Genomic DNA, 24011 nt, shown 5'->3' on the forward strand with positions numbered 1-24011 from the left:
TCTACGTCGAGCTCTTCTCCGACGAGGACGACGACTGAATGTAGGCTATCTACTACTGCACGAGCTCGACTCCGGTGAGCTCCATTTTGCGTAGTCCGGTAGTAGCTCCAATAGGTGATGCCCCCTCTAGTACTGATGAATATAGTGTTGTATGATCATGAATGTAGTGTTGTATGATCATGACTGTGGTTCTGAACATGCCCGCGAATATTTATTTTTTAAATTATGCAGTTTCATTATGCGGGTTCTGTTCTGCAGCGTAACTTTTCGTCCCGCAAAACCCCACTTCGACAACCTGCAAAACGCGTTTGCAGGTCGTGAATATACAGGGTCTGCTAGAGTTGCTCTTAGTTCGGTTTTGGTGCAAATGCGATCTCCTACCCATTTCTCAAGTGAAAAATTATGTATTGATTTAAAAAATTAAATATAATTATAATAAATTTCATTATGATAGCAGGACATCTATCTTAAAAAGAGACTAGCGTGTATCTAAAGTTAACTTCGTCAGTCGGGCTATTTTGCCTTCACGTGATATAAATTATTAGTATGAGGCATGAACTTGCGCTCTTGCAAATTAAAGATCTATTTAATGCATTTAATAATATATCAAATGTTAATTATAATTGTATAATGTTTACTAGTACAATTTGTATTTGGGGCTTTCCTCTTGGGTCCGGGGCGGTCGCCCTTTTGCCCGGCTTATGGGCCAGCCCTGCCCGTTCCCGTGCCCTTATCCACATACTGAGCTGTCAAGTTTTCGATTCTTTTTCGCCGGCTAGAATTCGTTTTTAATTGAGGCCTTGTCGGCATCGTTGTCGACGGCCTCGGTAATTCCGTGTGCCTCCTTCTTCCTTTCAACAAAATCGACTAGCCTAAATTAAATTTTCAGGTACTTACTTCTACCTAAACTTTAAGAAACTTGATAGGCTAAATACATTGCTATTAGACGTCGATGGGGAAATGCGAAATACTAGTGAAACGGATCATCGCTCAGGTTTGTTTCGGTAGACATATTGTTTTGCAATGTACAAGAACACGACCACCTCTAAAGCGCCAAGGCCAGCCAGGATCCAGTAGAAGTAATCGAGGTGCGCACGGTTGAGGTTGTCGGAGAACCAGCTCTCTCCGCCGCCCCTCGTCGTGGCCCAGTCGATCGCCCACACGAGCATGCCGCTGGCGTAGCTCCCCACGCCGAAGATGCTCAGGCACAGTGCCAGCCCCACGCTGCGGAGCTCGTCGGGCACCTGGTCGTAGAAGAACTCCTCCAACCCGATGTAGCTGAACACCTCCGCCAGGCCGATAAGTACGTACTGCGGCACCAGCCAGCATAGGCTCATCGGCACCGCCACGTCGGGCCGGTCGAGCAGGCCGGCGTCCGTGGCCACGCGGAGGCGCTTGGCTTCCACGAGCGCGGCGACGACCATGGTGACGGAGGACATGACCATCCCGGCGCCGATGCGCTGGAGCATGGTGATGCCCCCCGGGTGCCCGGTGAGGCGCCTCACCAAAGGCACAACGGCGCGGTCGTAGACAGGGACCAGAACAATGTAGGTGAAGCTGATGCAGCACTGCAGCGCCGCGGGCGGCACGACGAGGCCCGTGGCCCCGCCCAGACGCCGGTCCATCGTGCTGCCCTGCTTGGTGAACAGGGTGGTGATCTGCGAGATGCACGCGGCAAACACTAAGCTTGACAGCCAGATAGGAAGCAGCTTAACGAGGAACCCGTCACCGTCCACATCCTGATTTGTATCCAAAAGCCTGCACAAACAGAGACATCCGTCATTGCTCACTATGATGCCATGCCATCTCCCAGTCAAGTCAATTTGCCCTCGCAGGTGCTCACCGTTGGGTGTCAATGGTGGCATCAGTTCGAGAAAAGACGAACTTCTCGGTGAGCTGCCCGAGGGAACTGCCGTCCACGGGCTGCTCTACCCGGTACGTCCCCTTGCCAAGCAAGAAGACAGCGAGGTACACCACCATGATGGCCCAGCACGCGGCGAACCCCACCGTCCAGCCGACGTTCTCCTCGATGTAGGTGACCGCGGTCGCCGCGATGGCGTAGCCCCACGAGATGGAGAAGTGGAACCAGTTGAAGTAGGAGCTCCGGGACGCGCCCGCGCTGGAATCGAACTGGTCCGCACCCAGGGCCTCCGAGCACGGCTTGTGGAAGCCCTGTGCCAGCGCTAGCAGGTAGAGCGCGGTGTAGAAGAAGCCGAGATGAGCAGGCGATGGTGATGTTGAGGGCGGCGGCGAGCAGGCGGTGGTTGTGCCATGGCATTCGGCGGGACGAACTTGTCGCGTTTGCAACATGGATGAGACCGCCAGCATTCCCAGGCTCTGCTCATCATCAGGCATCAAAATTACTACGGGATGTCAATATGCACGCGAAAAAGCGAAACTGCCCAAGTGCTCGCGAGCTCGCATGAACAGTTAATTCGATTTTTTTCAAAATATAAAAAAACACATTTCTTAAGTAAACTTTAACAAATGTTTTAAGAGCCTGTAAATTTTCATTTTAAAATAACATTGATGAAAGTCGAAGAAAAAAACAAAATCAAGACTTGAAAATGCTTTCGAAAATGGCTTTTTTGAAGCATCAATTTTTTTTACTCCTCTAACGCACAACTAAGGCCCTGTTTGAAACCACAATAGATTATGATAATTTGGATTATGAAGATAGATTATTTAATCTGGTTTATAAAAATAATCTAGGTGAACATGTTTGGAGGCCAGATTATATAAATTGTAATCCAGTTTTTACATTGCATAATGACATGTCTGTCCTCTGCGTTTTTCTTAAAAAAAGGTTGCGGTGGGAGGAATGTAATTATCTCTAACTTTACAAGGGTAATGGATCATTAGCAATCTATAATCTGATTTTAGCTGGTGTAGAGTAGATTATGAGTTTTTAATAATCTATCAATCTAGTTTTTATAATCTATACCATAATCTGTCCTGTTTGGAGACATAATAGATTATAAAAACTGGATTATATAATCTGGATGGTTCCAAACAGGGCCTAACTGATCCACAATCGACCATAAGTGAGTAAAAATTATCCTTCAACTCCTCTCATCTCCCTAAATATACTCGGTCGATGTGCGTGTAAGTAAAAGCCGCGCCTCTCCCTCGCATTGCCCTCTCCCTCACTGCGTCATCACCGACGCGCCTCCTCACGACCACCCGCCGGCCTCGTCGCTATCTCGTCGCCTCCCTTGGCCCCCGCCGCCCTTCGCCCGATGTCAAACCCGTTCGGCCCTCGTCGCCATTGTCGAAATCAAGGTGAAACACCGCCGCTATCATCATGGCCGATTCGTCGGATTGCTTCGAAGCTTTTTCATTTCCTGTCGGCCACCGCATCTCATCTTGCTTGCACACAGCCGCACGTCATTCACACACGTCGCCTTCCTCCGGTTTGGTCTAAACGACATCGATCGTTGAGAGCAACTACTCGGTCAATGGGCACAACTAATTTATGGATTACTAGCTTACGGATGACATCTATCCATAATGGATCACCTAGGTCAAAACAATTCCGCGTTCAAAAGGTAACAAAAATATTCACTTTGTCTAATGTCAAGAAGCTGCAAGGAAAGATGTGAAGAAAGCTATGTGCTTCAAAAACACTTTGTGTGGCCATGCCGAGTGCTGAAACTCTAAGGTTCTATGATGGATCCTAACTTGTTGCAGCGTATTGCATAACATGATCACTGAAGCAGAGAGGGTTATGTCGGAAAAAAGTTTGATACATCACCAACGAAACTTCGATTCAGCGAGGTTATGATACGAACAGGATCCTCGTGTTCCTTGAAGAGTATCGCAAGGTCGAGAACCGCCAAATTCATGCTCAGCTCCAACAAGATCTTATTGAGCATTGCCGGCAACGTCTTAGCAAATTCTAGCTATTCTATCACATGCTATTTGTCATATTTAAACCATTGGGCGTGTTTAAACTTAAATAATTCGGTTTGTAACTTTCAGTTCAGTTTGCAAACTCTATTCATGATTTGCTTGATCATTCATATTTATGTTTAGTTTCTATATACGTGTTAATATATAGTTGCAATATATACTAGAATTGTAAAGTGAAAAAACAAAAATGTACTCCATTATATGTAAGGGATATAACCCGCAGAAACAGCGCCCGTGCCGCTCCCTCGGCGGCTCGGGCGGAAACCCTAACCGCAGCCGCCATCGCTCCCTCCCTGTGACAGCCCGAGACCGACGCCCCAGAAGATTCTCATTTTCCTTTCCGTTCCGTCGTGTGGGTATTTTTACTTGTTGCATCATCATGTAGTTGCATCATCGCATCATGCATGGCATCTTGCATCGTCTGTCGCGTGTGGTGTTTGGAGTGTTGTGCTTCGAGTGATCACCGAGTCGTAGAGCGATAGTAGTTCCCCCTCTCTCCCCTCCTAATTTGTTTTTGTGGTTTTGCTAAGTCTTCGTTTTAACCCCAATTTAAAAAAGGTTTGTCTTCCTTTTAATAAAACTCCTTTTATTAAATGTGGGGGCAACCTTGGGTTTTTCCTTTTGTTTCTCCTTTTGTTTTAATTCAAACAGTCTCATTTCCTTTTCTTCTTTAAAGAGCTTTTAGTTTACTCTTTAAATAAAAGAGGTTTTATTTTATTCTCTTGTCAAAAGGGGTTTAAATTTTATTCTTTTGTAAAAGGGTTTTATTTTAATTTTAATTCTTAAGAAAAAGGTTTCACTTTTATTTCTTTTAAAAAAAAGCCCAAAAACTATCTCTTATAGTGGGGTATGTTTTAAAGTAGTTTAAAAGGTATTTTCTTTATTTTAATTTTTCTGTTAAAACCTTTTCTTTGTGAGTTTCTGTTTTTCTTTAAAAAAAGGGGAAGAAAACCAAAAAAAATAGAATAGCAACGAGGGAGCCTTCCCAGGCTAGCCGGCCCAGGCCCAGCAGCTCCCCCTGCCCTAGCGACGCTTCCCCAGCGTCTTCTCCCCTCGTCCAGCCGTTCCCCTCGCCTCCCGTCTCCTCCTGTGCGATCCCCTCTCTCCCTCCCGATTCCCATCTTCCTGCCAGCGTCGCCGGCCGCCTCGCTCCTTTTGGCCATCGCCGCCGGCCGCCTCGCCCCTCTGCACCATCTCCATGGCCTCGGACCTCGCCCCCGCGCGCCATGGCCATCGCCCCTGCCTCCTGCCTTCCCACCAGCAGCCCCTGCCTCGCCCGAGACCTCGCCGGCCCCTGCCGTGGCCGCCGCCTGCGCCCTCCGGCAGCCCCGCCGCCGCGCTCTAGCCGCCGCGCGCCGCCCTCGGCCCGCCCGCGCCTCCCGTCGTCGCTGTGTCGTCTCGCCGCGTCGCCTGCTCCGCCTCGGCACGCCGTTCCCCGCGTCCGTCGGCCGGCCTCAGCAGCAGCGTGCTCGCCTCCCCGTGCCTGCGCCTCTCGCCGCCGGTCTCTGCAGCCGCCATGGCCGGCCGTTTCCCCCTGCCCGATTTGCTACTGCTGTTGTCGTGCATGCTCTTGCTGCCCTGCTCCTTTGCCGAAGCTGTTGACTGCCAGGCTGGTGCCGCTGCATGCATGCTTGTTGCCGTTGCTTTTGTTGTTGCTCTTGCTGCGGCTACCTGATGCGCCGTTGCTGTTGCTTGTGCTGCCGCCGCCGTAGCTGTTGCTTGTTGCTGTGCTGATGCTGCTAGCTTGCTTGCTGATGGCCTGCTGCTGTTTGTTGCTGCTGTGAAGCCTGATGCTGGCTGCTGAATGCTCCTGCTGCCGGCTGCTGCTATTGTTAGTTGCTGTAGCTGTTGGCTGCTGTTCCTGCTAGCTTGCCTACCTGCTAGATGTCGTTGTTGTTAGCTGCTGCTTGGTTGCGTGCGTGCCGAAGCTTGTTGTTAGTTGCTAGTTGTTGCTGCTGTCGCTGGTGTCCGTCGCCGAAGACCGCGTGTACCATCCCCGCCACCGTGGCCCGTCAACAAGATCACGAGTACCACTACTCCCACGACGTCCTCGACGACCCCGAACCATCTACGGAACCGTGTTCGACTACCGTCGCCGAAGACCCATCTACCGACGCCAAGTGTATGACTACCGTCGACGAGACCCGAGTACCACGACGACCACGACGACCACACCGAACTATGTTCTCCTTTGCCGCAACGAACCGATCCGCCCATACGCACGCTTCAAAGGTATACGTTGGAACGTGTCGTGTACCGAATGCATATGATGTATGAGATGTATGTATGTTGCACCGTATGTTGCCCGTTGCACGTTGTCTCACTTTTGTTGTGCCCCGACACATGGGAACCCGATATACGGGATCACCCCATTCTTATTTAGCGTTCCCACACACACTTCCAGATCGTGGCACCGATATCTCGTTGAGTATCGGGATAGGTACGTTGCCGTGGCATCGTATCCCTCCTGCCGCCATGGTTCCCTCTCACTCGCCGTGGCGACACATGTTTCCTTCTCTTCTTGCCGTGATGTTGTAACTTGCATGCATGATGCATTCATGGCATATAAATCTTGTGTTGCATGCCTCTTGTGCCGTAGCTCCGCTCTATGTTCCGCGTGTTAATCGACTAGGATGCTATGTAGGATCACCGCTTCACCCCTTGCCATGATAACAACAATTAAATGTTGCGTGTTAAATAATCGAGAGTGAATTAGATAATTAATCATGGAGTTTCGTTGATATGCAACCCGTCGCATATCGAGCTTCACTTAATGTGTAGTGTTTGTCTGAGGTGAATTTCCATGCCATCTCTTGCATCATTGAACTGATCATGCATCATAATAGGTAATGCATCATGGTGTGCATCGTGTGGTGAATATCTGTGTTGATGTTGTTTTCGGTTTGCTCCGTCTCGATAGAGTTCCGCAAGCGTGTCGGAATGTGAGGAACCGTTCGACTACGTTGGTTCGTCTGCTTCACGGAGTCATTCTTCTTCCAAGCGGGATCTCAGGCAAGATGACCATTTTCCCAGATACCATTACTATCATTGCCATGCTAGTTATTTCGATGCTATCGATTATGTCTCGTTGCCTACCACATGTTAAATATCAGCCTCTCAACAATGCCATGATAACCTTAAACCTGTTCGACCTAGCAAACCACTTATTGGCTATGTTACTGCGTGCTTAACCTTGTTGTTAGTGTTGCTAGTTGCAGGTGCAGATGCTTCCATGTGAAAACATGGGTTCCTTGTTATATCACCCTATTACATGCTATTTAATTTAATGCACCTATATACTTGGTAAAAGGTGGAAGGCTCGGCCTTTTCTAGCCTGGTGTTTTGTTCCACCTTTGCCCCCTTAGTTTCGGCTACCGGTGTTATGTTCCATAAATGAGCGCTCCTAACACGATCGGGGTTGTTATGGGGACCCCCTTGATAATTCGTTTTAGATTAAAGCTGGTCTGGCAGGGCCCAACTTTGGTACTACATTTTCCTAATAACTAATAAAATGCATAGGGAGTAATTAACCCGAGGAAATTTAATCAACCCCCGGGCCAGTGCTCCTCATGAGTGTTGGTCCAACCCAGAGCACTATGCGGGGCCAACCCAGGGCAACTTGGGTGATTTCCATTAGGCCACCGTACGCGTCGCTTATCCGTCGTGTCCTGAGAACGAGGTACGCGACTCCTATCGGGATCGTCGACACGTCGGGTGGCCTTGCTGGATTAGTTTTACCTTTGACGGCATATCTTGTGCATCGGGATTCCGGTGATGCTTTGGGTAATCTCAGAGTTGAGGTTTTCCACTAGGGAATCCGACGAGATCGCGAGCTTCGTGATTGAGGATTTCTATGCGGCTTGTGGTAATTTGTGATGGATTAGTTGGAGCACCCCTGCAGGGTTAAATCTTTTCGGAAAGTCGTGCCCGCGGTTATGTGGCAACGTGGATATTTTGTTTAACACTGGTTCTAGATAACTTGAAGTTAACTTAATTAAAATATGCCAACTGTGTGCGTAACCGTGACTGTCTCTTTCGTGAGTTCCTTCTCCGATCGAGGACAGGGTGGGGTTATGTCTGGCGTAGGTAGGTGTTCAGGATCATTCCTTTGATCATGAGTAGTTCATGTCCGTTATGCGTAGATCTTCCCTCTCTTATTTCTTGTACTCGTAAGTTAGCCATCATATATATATGCTTAGCCGCTCCTGCAACCTCACCACTTAACCATACCTCACCCATTAAGCTTTGCTAGTCTTGATACGTTTGGAAATGAGATTGTTGAGTCCCCTGTGGCTCACAGATTACTACAACACCAGTTGCAGGTACAGGTAAAGGTTACTTGACGCGAGCGCGTTGATTGTTCATTTGGAGTTGCTTCTTATTCTTCTTCTTCTTCATCGATCTAGGATGGGTTCCAGGCCGGCAGCCTGGGATAGCAAGGATGGACGTCGTTCTTCTTTTGTCGTTTGTTTTCGTCCGTAGTCGGACCCTGCTCTTACTCTTGATGAATATGTAATGTATTGATGTGACTCTGATGTAGCTTGTGGCGAGTGTAAGCCAACTCTATATATATCTCTTCTTTTCAGTACATGTACTTGTAACGATATCCATTCTTGCGACACTACGAGATGCGATTCTATCCCTGACGAGGCCCTCGTGCCAAATTGAGGATAGGGTCGCATCTTGGGCGTGAAAAGTTGGTATCAGAGCAGTACCGACCTAGGAGCCCCCTTGATTGATCGAACTTGGCCGAGTCGAGTCTAGTGAAAAACTGCTTTGAGTCTAGTTATATATCGGAGAGTAGGATTCTTTTTTCTCCTCTTCTATGCTCTGGTGAGGAATCTTGACGTAATAATTTATTCTACTCCTCTTCTCACTCAAATTTTTTTTAGGATCACACGGATATTTTTGGAATCTATATGATGCCGATGTGACGGAATTCTGTCTTGGTGCCTCCTATCTGCTCTAAGTCTTAGGGGAGTTGAGCTCCAGGGGATTCTCGAGCACATCGTTATCATTCTGGTTTCTTAATATCTCAGTACGAAGGATGTTCGTAATTGCTTCAATACTAGTAGTGGCGAGATAACCCCGATGTCCCCAGTACTGGTGCAGATTGTTCGGGAGTACTACCATACTTTGTATCGTTGTGATCACGTGGGTCTGTTGTAGATGAAGGTCCGAGATTCTGGTTGTGTGTTGACGGATGTGATACAGGTGACGGGTTAGTATAGGAGTTGTGTGACATTACTCCTTGTATCCGTGTACCAGATTGCATGACCAGATATTTCGGGAATTCATAGGTGAGAATTCAAGTAGTTGCTTATAGGACAATCTTCCAACAAATACATGATGTTAGGTTGGGGTTCGACATCTAGTGGATTCCTGTTCACGAAAATATCGCACGAAATCTTTCTCATGAGTTTGTTCTGGCTTGTTTCATAAGCCTCACCCTTTGTTTTGTTTTAATATGGTAATTCAAGTTGCTTCGATGTCAAGTGGTGATTTCAGATCCTTTCTAAGAGGTGTTCTCATATTTTCATGTGAGAATGCAAATTCTTTTGCTCAATCAGTTGTCTTATCAATTTTGTCAACCGGAGTCGCCATATCAATTCTTTTTCAACCGATGTGTTTCTCTCCAAGTGGATTCAATCCTCTCTAATTTTTGCAGATCATTCTCTCAATTCTTTCCGGAGTTCTTCTCATCTGTCCCATGTTGTCTTTGTTTTTCCCCGCCCTCCCGCCCTTTTTCTTCAGTGATTGGATTTCATCCAACTGCATTTCATTTCAGTGATGCTTCCGCTATCTTTTCTTCCTTTCGTAACCGGTGGTTCATTGTGAAGATTCTCAGGAGATTCATGTTCCTCTTTATTCATTCTTGTCATCTTTCCGGTGAATTTAATTCAGTTGTCTGTGTTCATCATATCCTATTCATCCTTGTAATTCTTCCTATGTTGGAGTTTCTTGTCAGCCTATCTTGTTTTCTTTTCTATCTATCCTATCTGGAGTGTTGAAGATATCTCAGAGTTTCTTGTTTTCAATTCTTTAATTATTTCGAGGTTCTCAACCTCATCTAGTTTTCTTGTACCGGTGCAATATCTCCCATTATAGCAATCTTTTCAACGGTGATTTCTTTGAGTGGGCCCATAACCCACAGGTTCCTTCCCAGGATCTTTCCTAGCTCTTTTAATCTTTTCCCGGAGATCATTAATTCTTTTCAGCTTTGACGTAAGTATGGATTTCATCAGTCATAGCCATTCTCCAAGATCCATTTGAATTATTTCTCATATTTGGCTCAACCTTTCATTCTTCCTTATTCCGGAGTGTCTCAGTATTCTTGGTGAGGTTCTTCTCGTCATTTTCTCCGTGTTTCTCTCAATCTTGGTTCATTCTCTTGGAGATTAATCATTTCAGCTTGGTGCCATCATCTTAATTGTTCCAATCATGAGTATCCCGTTCTTGCTATCCGGTGCTTCTCTGAGTTGTTGTCATTCTCGATCCTCCGAAGGCCATCATTTCACAAGATTATTCGTTCTCAGCTTTCAGCGTTCATCCTCAATTCTTCTCCATTGTTGTCTCTTCGTTCGTCTCTTGGTTATTCTGGTGCCTTGTTCTAGTTTTCTCTCAGGTGACTCATGATCTGTTCGTTCTCATGTATCTCCATTAATTCTTGGTTTTCCCATTCAATTGTGGATTCTTACCGGTGCTTTCCGTCAATTTTTGCCTCAAGTGGTGCTTATCTCTCTGTCTCTTCAAGTTTCTTTCAAGAGGAATAAGTTGTATGCTAAATCCGTTGCTTGTCATCAATTAAACTTGGTGAAGGATTAGCATAACATAATTCTTATTCTTGTTCATAGTAATCTGAATTCTTTTTCCAGAGTTCCAAGTTCTATTAAGTATCTCTTTGTGAGGCTTCATCTAAATCTTGGCAAGCTCATAATCTTATTCTTTCTACCTTGATATCTTTGCATCATTCATTCGTATACGGAGGTACTTCTTGGTGGTTCATCAAGGTTTCAATTCATTCTCAAGTATTCTTCAAGATTCTTGTTGGAGAACCTCAAGTATCCTTTCTCTTGCATTTCTATGTGTAATTGTTCTTCCTTTATCCTTTGAGGTGGTATTATAGCATTCTTGTTAGTGTAGGAGCCTCGAAGAGATTTCCTTTCTAGAATGAGATAATTAAATCCACCAATCCTTTGATCATGAGATTATTCTTAACTCATGGTTTCTTCATTGAGCTATCTTGGTTTGGATTTCACCTAAAGCTTTTTCTATGGATTGTGCTATCATGGTGCTTTTCTTTAATCTAAGTTCTCAATGCATCCTCTTGGTGTAAGATTGTTCATATCTTGTTGCTCCCAATCTATCCTTGTTTCTTTTAGTGGTTGTTTGTCGCCTCATATTTGTTGAGATGATTTTCATAAGCCCACTACTATCTTGTTCTTTTCGTTGTTGGTTTTCCAACTACTCTGTCAATTCTTTGTCCGGAGGCTCTTAAATTCTATTGTGATGATAGTTGTCATTCTTTTTCTTCATTCTCTTCTTCCGCTTGAGCTAGTTCCTATTCTCTTGTTCCGGAGGCCTTGTGATGTTGCTCTTTTGGGTCTATTATGTTGTTCTATCAAGTTCATGGTGTTCCCCTGTTCTATCTAGTTGTTGGTTGTGAATATTGTCTATTTCTCTCTTCTTATCGAATTTTTTGTCCCATTTTCCTACCGAAGTGCTGCCGAAATTTTCCGTGAATTCTTGCTTCTTTCCCATATCATTCCTCATCTCTTTGCAACCTTCAAGGATCGTTGGTTTCACTCGTTTGTCAAAGAAGCGACTAAATTTTTACCTCTTGTTCTTTCTCTTCCTCTCCCCCCTTTCATTCTTGGATCTCGGGGCGAGATCCTCTTGTAGTGTAGGAGAGTTGTGACAGCCCGAGACCGACGCCCCAGAAGATTCCCCTTGTCCTTTACGTTTCCGTCGTGTGGGTATTTTTACTTGTTGCATCATCATGTAGTTGCATCATCGCATCATGCATGGCATCTTGCATCGTCTGTCGCGTGTGGTGTTTGGAGTGTTGTGCTTCGAGTGATCACCGAGTCGTAGAGCGATAGTAGTCCCCCCTCTCTCCCCTCCTAATTTGTTTTTGTGGTTTTGCTAAGTCTTCGTTTTAACCCCAATTTAAAAAAGGTTCGTCTTCCTTTTAATAAAACTCCTTTTATTAAATGTGGGGGCAACCTTGGGTTTTTCTTTTGTTTCTCCTTTTGTTTTATTTCAAACAGTCTCATTTCCTTTTCTTCTTTTAAGAGCTTTTAGTTTACTCTTTAAATAAAAGAGGTTTTATTTTATTCTCTTGTCAAAAGGGGTTTAAATTTTATTCTTTTGTGAAAGGGTTTTATTTAAATTTTAATTCTTAAGAAAAAGGTTTCACTTTTATTTCTTTTAAAAAAAAGCCCAAAACTATCTCTTATAGTGGGGTATGTTTTAAAGTAGTTTAAAAGGTATTTTATTTATTTTAATTTTTCTGTTAAAACCTTTTCTTTGTGAGTTTCTGTTTTTCTTTAAAAAAAAGGAAGAAACCGAAAAAAAAACCAAATAGGAAAGAGGGAGCCTGCCCAAGCCAGCCGGCCCAGGCCCAGCAGCTCCCCCTGACCTAGCGACGCTTCCCCGGCGTCTTCTCCCCTCGTCCAGCCGTTCCCCTCGCCTCCCGTCTCGTCCTGTGCGATCCCCTCTCTCCCTCCCGATTCCCATCTTCCTGCCAGCGTCGCCGGCCGCCTCGCTCCTCTTGGACGCCGCCGCTGGCCGCCTCGCCCCTCTACATCGTCTCCATGGCCTCGGACCTCGCCCCGCGCACCATGGCCGTCGCCCCTTCCTCCTGCCTTCGCACGAGCAGCCCCTGCCTTGCCCGAGACCTCGCCGGCCCCCGCCGTGGCCGCCGCCTGCGCCCTCCGGCAGCCCCGCCGCCGTGCTCTCAGCCGCCGCGTGCCGCCCTCGGCCCGGCCGCGCCTCCCGTCGTCGTTGTGCCGTCTCGCTGCGTCACCTGCTCCGCCTCGGCACGCCGTTCCCCGCGTCCGTCGGCCGGCCTCAGCAGCGGCGTGCTCGCCTCCCCGTGCCTGCGCCTCTCGCCGCCGGTCTCTGCAGCCGCCATGGCCGGCCGTTTCCCCTGCCCGATTTGTTGCTGCTGTTGCCGTGCATGCTCTTGCTGCCCTGCTGCTTTTGCCGAAGTTGTTGACTGCCAGGCTGGTGACGCTGCATGCATGCTTGTTGCCGTTGCGTTTGTTGTTGCTCTTGCTGCTTGCTAGCTGATGCGCCGTTGCTGTTGCTTGTGCTGCCGCCGCCGTAGCTGTTGCTTGTTGTTGTGCTGATGCTGCTAGCTTGCTTGCTGATGGCCTGCTGCTGTTTGTTGCTGCTGCGAAGCCTGATGCTCGCTGCTGAATGCTCTTGTTGTCGGCTGCTGCTATTGTTAGTTGCTGTAGCTGTTGGCTGTTGTTCCTGCTAGCTTGCCTACCTGCTAGATGCCGTTGCTGTTAGCTGCTGCTTGGTTGCCTACCTGCCGAAGCTTGTTGTTAGTTGCTAGTTGTTGCTGCTATTGCTGGTGTCCGTCGCCGAAGACCGCGTGCACCATCCCTGCCACTGTGGCCCGTCGACAAGATCACGAGTACCACTACTCCCACGACGTCCTCGACGACCCCGAACCATCTACGGAACCGTGTTCGACTACCGTCGCCGAAGACCCGTCTACCGACGCCAAGTGTACGACTACCATCGACGAGACCCGAGTACCACGACGACCACGACGACCACACCGACCTATGTTCTCCTTTGCCGCAACGAACCGATCCGCCCGTACGCACGCTTCAAAGGTATACGTTGGAACGTGTCGTGTACCGAATGCATATGATGTACGAGATGTATGTATGTTGCACCGTATGTTGCCCGTTGCATGTTGTCTCACTTTTGTTGTGCCCCGACACATGGGAACCCGATATACGGGATCACCCCATTCTTATTTAGCGTTTCCGCACACGCTTCCAGATCGTGGCACCGATATCTCGTTGAGTATCGGGATAGGTACGTTGCAGTGGCATCGTATCCGTCCTGCCGCCATGGTTCCCTCTCACTCGCCGTGGCGACACATGTTTCCTTCTCTTCTTGCCGTGATGTTGTAACTTGCATGCATGACGCATTCATGGCATATAAATCTTGTGTTGCATGCCTCTTGTGCCGTAGCTCCGCTCTATGTTCCGCGTGTTAATCGACTAGGATGCTATGTAGGATCACCGCTTCACCCCTTGCCATGATAACAACAATTAAATATTGCGTGTTAAATAATAGAGACTGAATTAAATAAATAATCGTGGAGTTTGGTCGATATGCAACCCGTCGCCTATCGAGCTTCACTTAATGTGTAGTGTTTGTCTGAGGTGAATTGCCATGGCATCCCTTGCATCATTGAACTGATCATGCATCATAGTAGGTAATGCATCATGTTGTGCATCGTGTGGTGAATATCTGTGTTGATGTTGTTTTTGGTTTGCTCCGTCTCGATAGAGTTCCGCAAGCGTGTCGGAATGTGGGAACCATTCGACTACGTTGGTTTGTCTGCTTCCCGGAGTCATTCTTCTTCCAAGCGGGATCTCAGGCAAGATGACCATTTCCCCAGATACCATTACTATCATTGCCATGCTAGTTATTTCGATGCTATCGATTATGTCTCGTTGCCAACCACATGTTAAATATCAACCTCTCAACAATGCCATGATAACCTTAAACCTGTTCGACCTAGCAAACCACTGATTGGCTATGTTACTGCGTGCTTAACCTTGTTGTTAGCGTTGCTAGTTGCAGGTGCAGATGCTTCCATGTGAAAACATGGGTTCCTTGTTATATCACCCTATTACATGCTATTTAATTTAATGCACCTATATACTTGGTAAAAGGTGGAAGGCTCGGCCTTTTCTAGCCTGGTGTTTTGTTCCACCTTTGCCCCCTTAGTTTCGGCTACCGGTGTTATGTTCCATAAATGAGCACTCCTAACACGATCGGGGTTGTTATGGGGACCCCCTTGATAATTCGTTTTAGATTAAAGCTGGTCTGGCAGGGTCCAACTTTGGTACTACATTTGCCTAATAACTAATAAACTGCATAGGGAGTAATTAACCAGAGGAAATTTAATCAACCCCCGGGCCAGTGCTCCCCATGAGTGTTGGTCCAACCCAGAGCAATGTGCGGGGCCAACCCAGGGCAACTTGGGTGATTTCTATCAGGCCACCGTACGCGTCGCTTATCCATCGTGTCCTGAGAACGAGGTACGCGACTCCTATCGGGATCGTCGACACGTCGGGTGGCCTTGCTGGATTAGTTTTACCTTTGACGGAATATCTTGTGCATCGGGATTCCGGTGATGCTTTGGGTAATCTCAGAGTTGAGGTTTTCCACTAGGGAATCCGACGAGATCGCGAGCTTCGTGATTGAGGATTTCTATGCGGCTTGTGGTAATTTGTGATGGACTAGTTGGAGCACCCCTGCAGGGTTAAATCTTTTCGGAAAGTCGTGCCCGCGGTTATGTGGCAACGTGGATATTTTGTTTAACACTGGTTCTAGATAACTTGAAGTTAACTTAATTAAAATATGCCAACTGTGTGCGTAACCGTGACTGTCTCTTTCGTGAGTTCCTTCTCCGATCGAGGACAGGGTGGGGTTATGTCTGGCGTAGGTAGGTGTACAGGATCATTCCTTTGATTATGAGTAGTTCATGTCCGTTATGCGTAGATCTTCCCTCTCTTATTTCTTGTACTCGTAAGTTAGCCACCATATATATATGCTTAGCCGCTGCTGCAACCTCACCACTTAACCATACCTCACCCATTAAGCTTTGCTAGTCTTGATACCTTTGGAAATGAGATTGATGAGTCCCCTGTGGCTCACAGATTACTATAACACCAGTTGCAGGTACATGTAAAGGTTACTTGACGCGGGCGCGTTGATTGTTCATTTGGAGTTGCTTCTTCTTCTTCTTCTTCTTCATCGATCTAGGATGGGTTCCAGGCCGGCAGCCTGGGATAGCAAGGATGGACGTCGTTCTTCTTTTGTCGTTTGTTTTCGTCCGTAGTCGGACCCTGCTCTTACTCTTGATGAATATGTAATGTACTGATGTGACTCTAATGTAGCTTGTGGCGAGTGTAAGCCAACTATATATATATATATCTCTTCTTTTCAGTACATGTACTTGTAACGATATCCATTCTTGCGACACGACGAGATGCGCTTCTATCCCTGACGAGGCCCTCGTGTCAAATTGAGGATAGGGTCGCATCTTGGGCGTGACAATCCCCCTCCTCCTTCCCTCGCCGTCGACGGTGCACGTCTCTAGGCAAAGCCCGTGGGCGGTCGGCGGCGGCGGGATCTGGTTCGTGCGCACTCGCGACACATGGGCATGGCCCTCTCGGTGGTTGGGTGCGGTGGAGTTGCACAGCGCGGTGGCCGACCTTGGCTCGCCAGTTGACATCGGGTGCTGAGGCGGCTAGGTTGTGCCTCGTGTGACAGTTAGGCGGCTTGGTGTGGCTGCATGCGGCGACGCACGGTAGGTTGCTGCGCATGCTCGTAGGTGGCGTGTTTCGTCAGACGACGGGGTCATCCCATGCGATGGCGAGGTGGCTCAGTGCTTAATGGCGGCTTCTTCGTGACCCGGGCAACGACTGCTGGTCTTGGCGGCCTTGGGCTCATCCCGGATTTCGCGGATGGGCTGTGCGGAATTGATGGTGGGGCGTGCTAGCGTGTTGGGGAGACGGGGCGATTAGTTGTGGCGGCGGTTCCATCAGATCCATGCAGACGGCGACGAGGGCATGGGATCGCTGGCGAGGGTCGCTTGCCTCGGTCAGATCTGGCCGTGGCTGGTGGTTGGACGCGTTCGTGACTCCGGTGACTGGCCCTTGGTTACCAAATTTCAGACGGTGCGGTGGCGGGTGCGGACTGCCGATAACTGGGTGGATCTCGAGGGGTTCTTCTGATCATGTCGTGATTCAATCGTCGTCTGGATCCTTGACGTCGTTGGCAACTTCGGGGAAACCCTATGTCTCATTGGGATCGAGCGATGACGGTGCTTTCGTACCGTAATCCCTCTTGAGGGCATCGTGTTTGGAGTTTGCTCAGGTGGAAGGGACCAGCGACGCATGCGGCGTACGGAATGTGATGCGACTGCCGATGAAGATCGCGCTGACTTCGGTCATGGCTGACGATGGCGGCGTCTCCGATGTCGTTTCCCTGTTAAGGCATCCTCCTTGTAGTTTGCATCATCAGTCTCGGGATGCTCCGAGGGAAACCCTAGATCTGGGTCTCCCAGATCATACGATGACGACGCCTTTGGTATCGTTCACCCTCTTGGGGCATCGTTTTGGAGCAAGTGTTGGCTGGAGGGGACTAAAGGAGGAGCGGTATTCCATCTACCACAAGGCCGACGACGGATCCGACGACATGGCGCTGTGGAGTTTCGGCGATGGGCACGGGCGGATGGATACGTGCAGGATGGTTGCGCTGTGTGTCGTTGTGGTGGCATCGATGGCAGGCTGACAAGGTCGATGCGTGAGTACCTGCTCTAGAGATAGACCAGTGGAAGACGATGGCGGCGGCTTCTCACAGCGTGCCTGGACCGGTGTGTGACACAATCCTAGTATGTGGGTAGGCTCGGGCATCCCACTTTAGATGTTAGGCATCAGTGTGATGTATGTTTGGTATTCGGCTCGGATATTCGGCATCCGTTCATCAAAGACATAGGAATAGCGAGAGGTGTTGTCAAGACGATGGCTTTATGCTTACTGATGTATTATTTCGTAAGATTTTACAAATAATTAATAAATTGACTGAATACATCATCATGACGCAGAGGCCGGAGTGACCCTTTTTTTTAAATGTAAGGGAATGGTTAGATCCGACCAAAATTTAGTAAAGTAAATATACTTAACTAAAGTTTTACTCGGTCAGATTCTCCTTCATTTATTGGGGTTGGGTTTGAAATGTCGTTAAACTGCACGGCACTGCTTCGGGGGAAACCCTAAGATCTGGTCTTACAGATCGAACAATGGCGGTACTGCGGTGCCGTTTCTCTCTTGGGAGCATCGTCTGTGGAGCAGTGCTGGATGACAGAGGCTGGAGATGGAGTGGCATCGTCTTGCGCGGAGATTTGGTGGAGCTGTCCAGTCATGCCTGGACGACAGGTGCTATGTTGAGTCATGCCTGGTTGACAGGTGCTACGCCCGACAGTTCTTCAAGAATCTTCGCGTCTGGACGGATGAGCATAGGGCGATGGCGTTGTTTGACGCCGTGGTGGCGTCGACGGATGTTCGGACTGACAAAGATGATACAGGTCTCTCTCCTGAAGATGGATCAGTGGACCGATGATGATGACGGCTTCTAACGTGTGCATGTGGTGCGCGCTTTAAGTCTGCTGCACTGACTGTTGGTCCCGATACGTTATGTGCATGAATTGGCAACAACACCGGTTTTAGATATATGCAATGAGAGCACTTCACATTATCGAGTCTGTAGGTGTGAATGATGGCTTCGGATGGTGTGATGTATATTTTTGTCACACCTTCGTGAAATAATTAATAACGATGTCTGTATGCATCGATTGATGCAGAGGCCGGTTGAAGTCCTTTTCTAAAAAAAAGCTTTCCCGGTCCTATTTCTTCTCTCAATGAGTACAGCTTGACTACTAGCACTATTTTTTTGGCCTCAGATTGATTAGCAGATTCATCACATGGATGGCTGCTGATCTGTCTGACCGCCTCCAATTGCACAAGGTCTGGGTTCTGCAATACCAACGAGATCGTAGACCCAGATTCTTTTGTTGTTGTAGTACTACAACACAATTCAGTTGGAGCATATCATTGTATGACGCGACGGTGAATCAATTCCGTGACGGCGATTGAAGCAGACCTTGCGAGAATCAATTCGTCGCGCGCAGTTCTACGGTAAAGTGAATCATGGCCACCTCCACCGCACCACACAACTATCTAACCGCGCGATGGCAATGGAATCAAGGCACGACGTATGATGCTTGGAGCAGAGGAGGGAGCGGAGTTAGAGCACTGACCAGCAGGTAGAGCACGCCGGCGAGCAGGACCGCCCGGTAGCGCCCGAGGCGCGAGTCGGCGGCGAGCGCGCCGACGAGCGGCAGCACCAGCACGGTCCCTGACCAGGCGTTCACGCCGGCGGCGGCCGCCGCGGTGGACATGCCCAGCGGGCCGGTGAGGTACGTGATCAGGTTGCCCCCCACGCCGATGAACCCGATGCGCTCCAAGAAGCCGACGACTGCACGCACGCAGCAGGCATGGTGGTTCAGAATTCACACATCATCCATGGCAAGTCAACGCGGACGTGGTGAATGACCGGCGAGATTACCGACGATGAAGAGCGCGGCGCGCCAGCCGCCGCGGCCGTCGCCTGGGTCTAAACGCGCCAGTGGCCCGCCTGACTCCATGGCTTCGCGCCTTCTTGGCCTCCGGCCGGAGGTGGTGCCGGTGCGTGATCTGTTCAATCAGTGCCGTTTGCGGGGCATACCTAGCTAGAGATTAAAGCTGACCTAGGCAGTATATATTTATTACTAGTACCATCACCACGTGCCCCGCGTGATTGAGAAGGGGCCTGTCTAGATCGAGTTAATAACTTATCTGTATTATTGTGAGTGTACATCAAGGCATGTTCCCCGGACTGATCGATTGTCTTTTCACTTTTCTGGTCATCATCGAGCCTACATTACAAGCTCGCATTTGTCAGTGTAGACGTATCTCCTGGAAAAATACAGGAAAACGAGCACCTCGAGCGCAGCGACCCCGGCCAGAGCCCAGTAGAAGTAGTCGAGGTGCGCACGGTTCAGGTTGTCGGAGAACCAGCTCTCCCCCGTGCGCCTCGTCGCCCAGTCGATCGCCGACACGAGCACGCCGCTGGCGTAGCTCCCCACGCCCATGATGCTCATGCAGAGCGCGAGCCCGACGCTCCGGAGCTCGTCGGGCACCTGGTCGTAGAAGAACTCCTCGAGTCCCACGATGGTGAACACGTTGGCGAGGCCGAGCAGCATGTACTGCGGCACCATCCACCACAGGCTCATCGGCACCGCCACCCCCGGACGGTCGAGCAGGCCGGCGTCCCTTGCCGCGCGGAGGCGCGCTGTTTCCACGAGCGCGGCCACGGCCATGGCGACGGACGCGATGGCCATGCCGGCGCCGATGCGCTGGAGCATGGTGATCCCGGAGGGGTGCCTGGTGATGCGTCTGGCCAGGGGTACGAAGGCACGGTCGTAGACGGGGACGGAGGCGATTATGGCGAGGCCGACGAAGCTCTGCAGCGCTGCGGGCGGCATGACGAGGCCTGGGGCAGTGCCGATGCGCCGGTCCATCGTGCTGCCCTGCTTCGTGAACAGAGTGGACACCTGCGCGATGACCATTGCGTACGCGACGCTTGTCATCCATATCGGAAGCAGCTTGAGCATGACCCCCTTGCCTTCCTGCTCTTTCGGCGTCAGTAAACTGCACTGGCATAAACTAGGTTAATTACAGTAGTCGCATGTGCAGCGTGGCAGCATAAATGGACAATGAACTTACCATTCATCGTGCATAGCGGCGGCGCCGCGACGAAAGACCATGTCCGTCCATGTACGCGCCGTGGCTGCAACCGTCTTCCCGAGCCGCGCGAGAGCACGGCGGTCGCGTGGCTGCTCGGGGACACGGTACCTGCCCGTGCCGAGCAAGAACACGGACAGGGACACAAGCATCATCACCCAGGACGCGCCGAACCCGGCGGCCCAGCCTACGTTGTCCTGCACGTAGCTCAGCGCGACGACGGCGACGATGAAGCCCCACGACATGGAGAAGTGGAGCCAGTTGAAGAAAGAGCTCCGGGACGCGATGCTGTCCGGTGCGCTCCGGGGGAACTGGTCCGCGCCGAGGGCCTGCGCGTTCGGCTTGTGGAAGCCCTGCGCCAGCGCCACCACGTAGATCGTGGCGTAGAAGAACGATGCGCGGGAAGGAGACGACTGCGGTGATTCCGCTGGTTGAGGTTGACGTTGACGTTGTGGTACCATGGATGAAACCGTCAGCATTCCAAAGCTCTGTCCATAACATAATTTGTACACTATTTTGAGCTGCGATGTGTGCAATTATTTACTGAAGAAATGTACGTATTGGATTACGAGGTTCAGACAATGTCGATTTCTGACAATAGGTTGCCGGCTCAAGTGAAACTATGCCTAATTCCGCCATGCATGAAACTGTTCTGCACTAGTGTATGTTTCGTCATTTTCGGCCCATTATAAAATGTAATGCGTCAGTGATACAAATACAATCTCATCATATAAAGATGCCACCGCGATCCTAAATTCCTCGCGAAAAGATCCAATTCGACAACACAAATAATGATTAACATCATGTTCGCGCGTAAAGCGAAGTAGCAGTGATGTCACACGCACCGAGGGATGGTAAACCTACCGTCGAAACCTGTATAATATTTCGAAAACGAAACAGACGGCAAATGGAAGTCGTGCAGGGAGCTAAAAGACAGACACAACGTCAATAATTCTGAGCGGGTTCACCAACTAACCACGAGGTAGAGGACGCCGGCGGCCACGATGGCCCGGTACCGGCCGATCCAGGAGTCGGCGGCGAGCGCGCCGAGGAGCGGCAGCATCGAGGCCGTGCCGGCCCAGGCGTTCACGCCGGCCGCGGCCGACGCGGTGGACAGACCCAGCGGGCCGGTGAGGTACATGATCAGGTTGCCCTGAAGGCCGTAGAAGCCGACGCGCTCCACGAACTCCACCGCTGCAGGTGTAGGGGAACAGCTAGCTCTGGTCAGTGGAGTTTGACTGCTTGGGAGTTGAATTCAGATGGAGGCGTACGTACCTATCAAGAAGAGTGCGGCTGGCCATCCGCCGCGGCAGCCGGGTTTGCTGGTGGTTGACGGCTCAGTCGGAGGCAGGAGCGCGCCGGAGTCCATTCCTTCCCCGTCTGGGAGGGAATGCTGCGAAGTGCTTAGGTCTGGCGTTATTAGGTTATGAGGAGATGTCTTAAGTGTAAACACACTCCTGCCGGCCAACAAAGTTGATGAAAATGATTTCGCTTCGCTTTACTACTACTAGTAGTATATACTAGTAGACCATTGATGACGCACGATTGCTGCGCCTGTCTATTAATATGATAAATGATAAAAAAAATTGTAAATATTTATGGACACATGAAATATATTATACTTGTACAAACATAACTTTATGTTAGTCAACAATCAATGAAACTTTCATATATACTTTAACAAAAAAAGTAAGGTTCACATACACAAATTGCTTGGACTTACAAAATACACATCAATGTATTCAGTCAATAAAACCAATCCATGTTGCAAGACACATAATAAGCCACACAAAAAATAAACATGAGACATGAATTGTCACTATAGATTGTATACATTGTGCATTAATGAAATGTTCACACGTGTCTCCATGCAAAGGGCCGCCATGTTCCACAACAAAGAAGAATTAGGCGGGCCTCGTGCAGGTACACATTTCTTGTGTGGAGTGCATCACACTCATGAAGAAGAATGCTAACAAGGATTTCAGTTAGTTAGGAAATCAAGTAACTGATATAATAAAAACCATAAATGGGATGCCCTTCGCTGGAATTTGTAGAATAATAAAAATATCTTTACATAAGCATAAATGAACATTTCTGTTATGAGTGAAACACTTAACTTCTGCTTCATTTCACATACTCAAATTTGATTATTTGTTGGGTTATTCCAGATTTCCGACCGCTGCAGTCGGGATGTTCCAAGGCCTCTAACCCAACCACCTATCAAGATTTTTCTAACATCTTATAAACCAAATCATGATGCTAAAACATAATAATGATTGTAGAAGGTAAATGGATCTGCACCTTAATTATATGAAATCAATGCCAAGAGTTGCCACGACATTAGCTACAAAATCAATGAAAATTTTAGTTGATTTAATGGATGCATAGCAATCAATGGCACTTGAAGATGCAACATCATCAAGCTTTCACTAAAAATGCAGAAAACACACACGTGATAACTAAACTGAAGATTGCAGTATAAAGAGTATATTATGATATAACTTATACATGCATTCTCCTGAAATTACAACTACAGTAGGTTCATAAGGGGGTCTGAAATTACAACTACAATAGGTTCATAAGGGGGGAAAGCATATCACCCACTATAAGAAAATGACATTACTACTATAGTAGATCACATTTTTATGCTCAACACTTTCTTTCGATAGTTCTTCTGAAATTGAGGTTCAGCATCTGTCATGTTTCCAGTAGGAGTTGTGTCAGTACTCTGAACACAAGCAGAAGGGTGCAGCAGGTTATGAAGTGCCAAAGTTCAAAAAACTGCTAGGCCCTAATGGAACGTTTTGGCATTGGCTCGCATTCTATACGGACACCGTACGACAGGCACACCAAGAGCTCACTTGGCTGAAGAAATCAAGGGAAGGCCAGAAAAGCAACATGTACGTCTAGCCAACGTATAACAGCAAGATCAGAAAATGTAGGATAGTAGAAGGGGAACAAGGATCTCACCTACCTGAAGACACGGGAACGAGCTGAGAAGGTTGGAGATGGACGGCTACTGGGCGAAGACAGAGGAATCGTTTCACCACGAGACCTCGAGCGCATCGACTGAATCCGGACCCCGCGCCTTCGGTCGACAAGTGCGAGCCTCACCTTGGCTTGATCCACCTTTCATCGAGGCTGGATCGATGTAGACCGGTCGCTTCTCTCGGCGTGTGCCGCTAGATCCCCTTGAGTAAAATTTGTATTTAATCTCAAAAGTGAATCCATGAAAAAATCGTGGTACATAAATGGTACCGAAATCTCACCGTGGACGGTGTTGGAACCCCATGTTGGTAACTATGCCACCACCCACCGGTCTCTCGGACAAGAAAATATTGAGGATGAACACATCCTTTCATCGTGTCCATGTCACCCCCCTCTGAGCCGCCAGGAGAAGGTCATTGCAACTCGTATCGTGGATCCAAAATAAAATGCCAAATTTTGGGTCGTGGATCCAGGAGGAGCTCACCATTACCCGCGCCCTGGTAC

At 48.7% G+C, this 24011-nt stretch overlaps 2 protein-coding genes across 3 annotated transcripts; both read right to left on the reverse strand.

Moving 5' to 3' along the window:
- Positions 1–923: 923 nt before the first annotated feature.
- Positions 924–19621, reverse strand: LOC123444776 (protein NRT1/ PTR FAMILY 5.10-like). The gene is made up of 4 exons (XM_045121617.1): positions 19303–19621; positions 18995–19212; positions 1844–2337; positions 924–1758 (listed from the first exon to the last, which is right to left on the reverse strand). Exons 1-4 carry the CDS (start codon positions 19379–19381, stop codon positions 984–986), a joined length of 1566 nt encoding a protein of 521 aa, XP_044977552.1. The 5' UTR covers positions 19382–19621; the 3' UTR covers positions 924–983.
- LOC123444775 (protein NRT1/ PTR FAMILY 5.10-like) lies at positions 19553–21988 on the reverse strand. Of its 2 annotated transcripts, XM_045121616.1 has the most exons (5): positions 21795–21988; positions 21496–21713; positions 20502–21007; positions 19718–20426; positions 19553–19651 (listed from the first exon to the last, which is right to left on the reverse strand). In XM_045121616.1, exons 1-5 carry the CDS (start codon positions 21886–21888, stop codon positions 19643–19645), a joined length of 1536 nt encoding a protein of 511 aa, XP_044977551.1. In that variant the 5' UTR covers positions 21889–21988; the 3' UTR covers positions 19553–19642. The 2 variants fall into 2 exon arrangements, with proteins under 2 accessions (XP_044977551.1, XP_044977548.1); XM_045121613.1 differs by having other exon boundaries at positions 19553–20426; positions 21795–21987.
- Positions 21989–24011: the final 2023 nt, after the last annotated feature.

Source organism: Hordeum vulgare, chromosome 3H (assembly GCF_904849725.1).
Source record: "Hordeum vulgare subsp. vulgare chromosome 3H, MorexV3_pseudomolecules_assembly, whole genome shotgun sequence".
Lineage (NCBI taxonomy): Eukaryota > Viridiplantae > Streptophyta > Magnoliopsida > Poales > Poaceae > Hordeum > Hordeum vulgare.

What these genes read in the sequence shown, in the direction of transcription:
- LOC123444775 (XM_045121613.1), bottom strand. Translation starts at nt 21,888, where the DNA reads ATGGACTCCGGCGCGCTCCTGCCTCCGACTGAGCCGTCAACCACCAGC. An exon ending in AGCCGCACTCTTCTTGATAG is followed by an intron (nt 21,714 to 21,794) that starts GTACGTACGCCT and finishes CTACACCTGCAG; the next exon opens with CGGTGGAGTTCGTGGAGCGC. An exon ending in CCGGCGTCCTCTACCTCGTG is followed by an intron (nt 21,008 to 21,495) that starts GTTAGTTGGTGA and finishes TGTTATGGACAG; the next exon opens with AGCTTTGGAATGCTGACGGT.
- LOC123444776 (XM_045121617.1), bottom strand. Translation starts at nt 19,381, where the DNA reads ATGGAGTCAGGCGGGCCACTGGCGCGTTTAGACCCAGGCGACGGCCGC. An exon ending in CGCCGCGCTCTTCATCGTCG is followed by an intron (nt 19,213 to 19,302) that starts GTAATCTCGCCG and finishes GCGTGCGTGCAG; the next exon opens with TCGTCGGCTTCTTGGAGCGC. An exon ending in CCGGCGTGCTCTACCTGCTG is followed by an intron (nt 2,338 to 18,994) that starts GTCAGTGCTCTA and finishes GATGATGAGCAG; the next exon opens with AGCCTGGGAATGCTGGCGGT.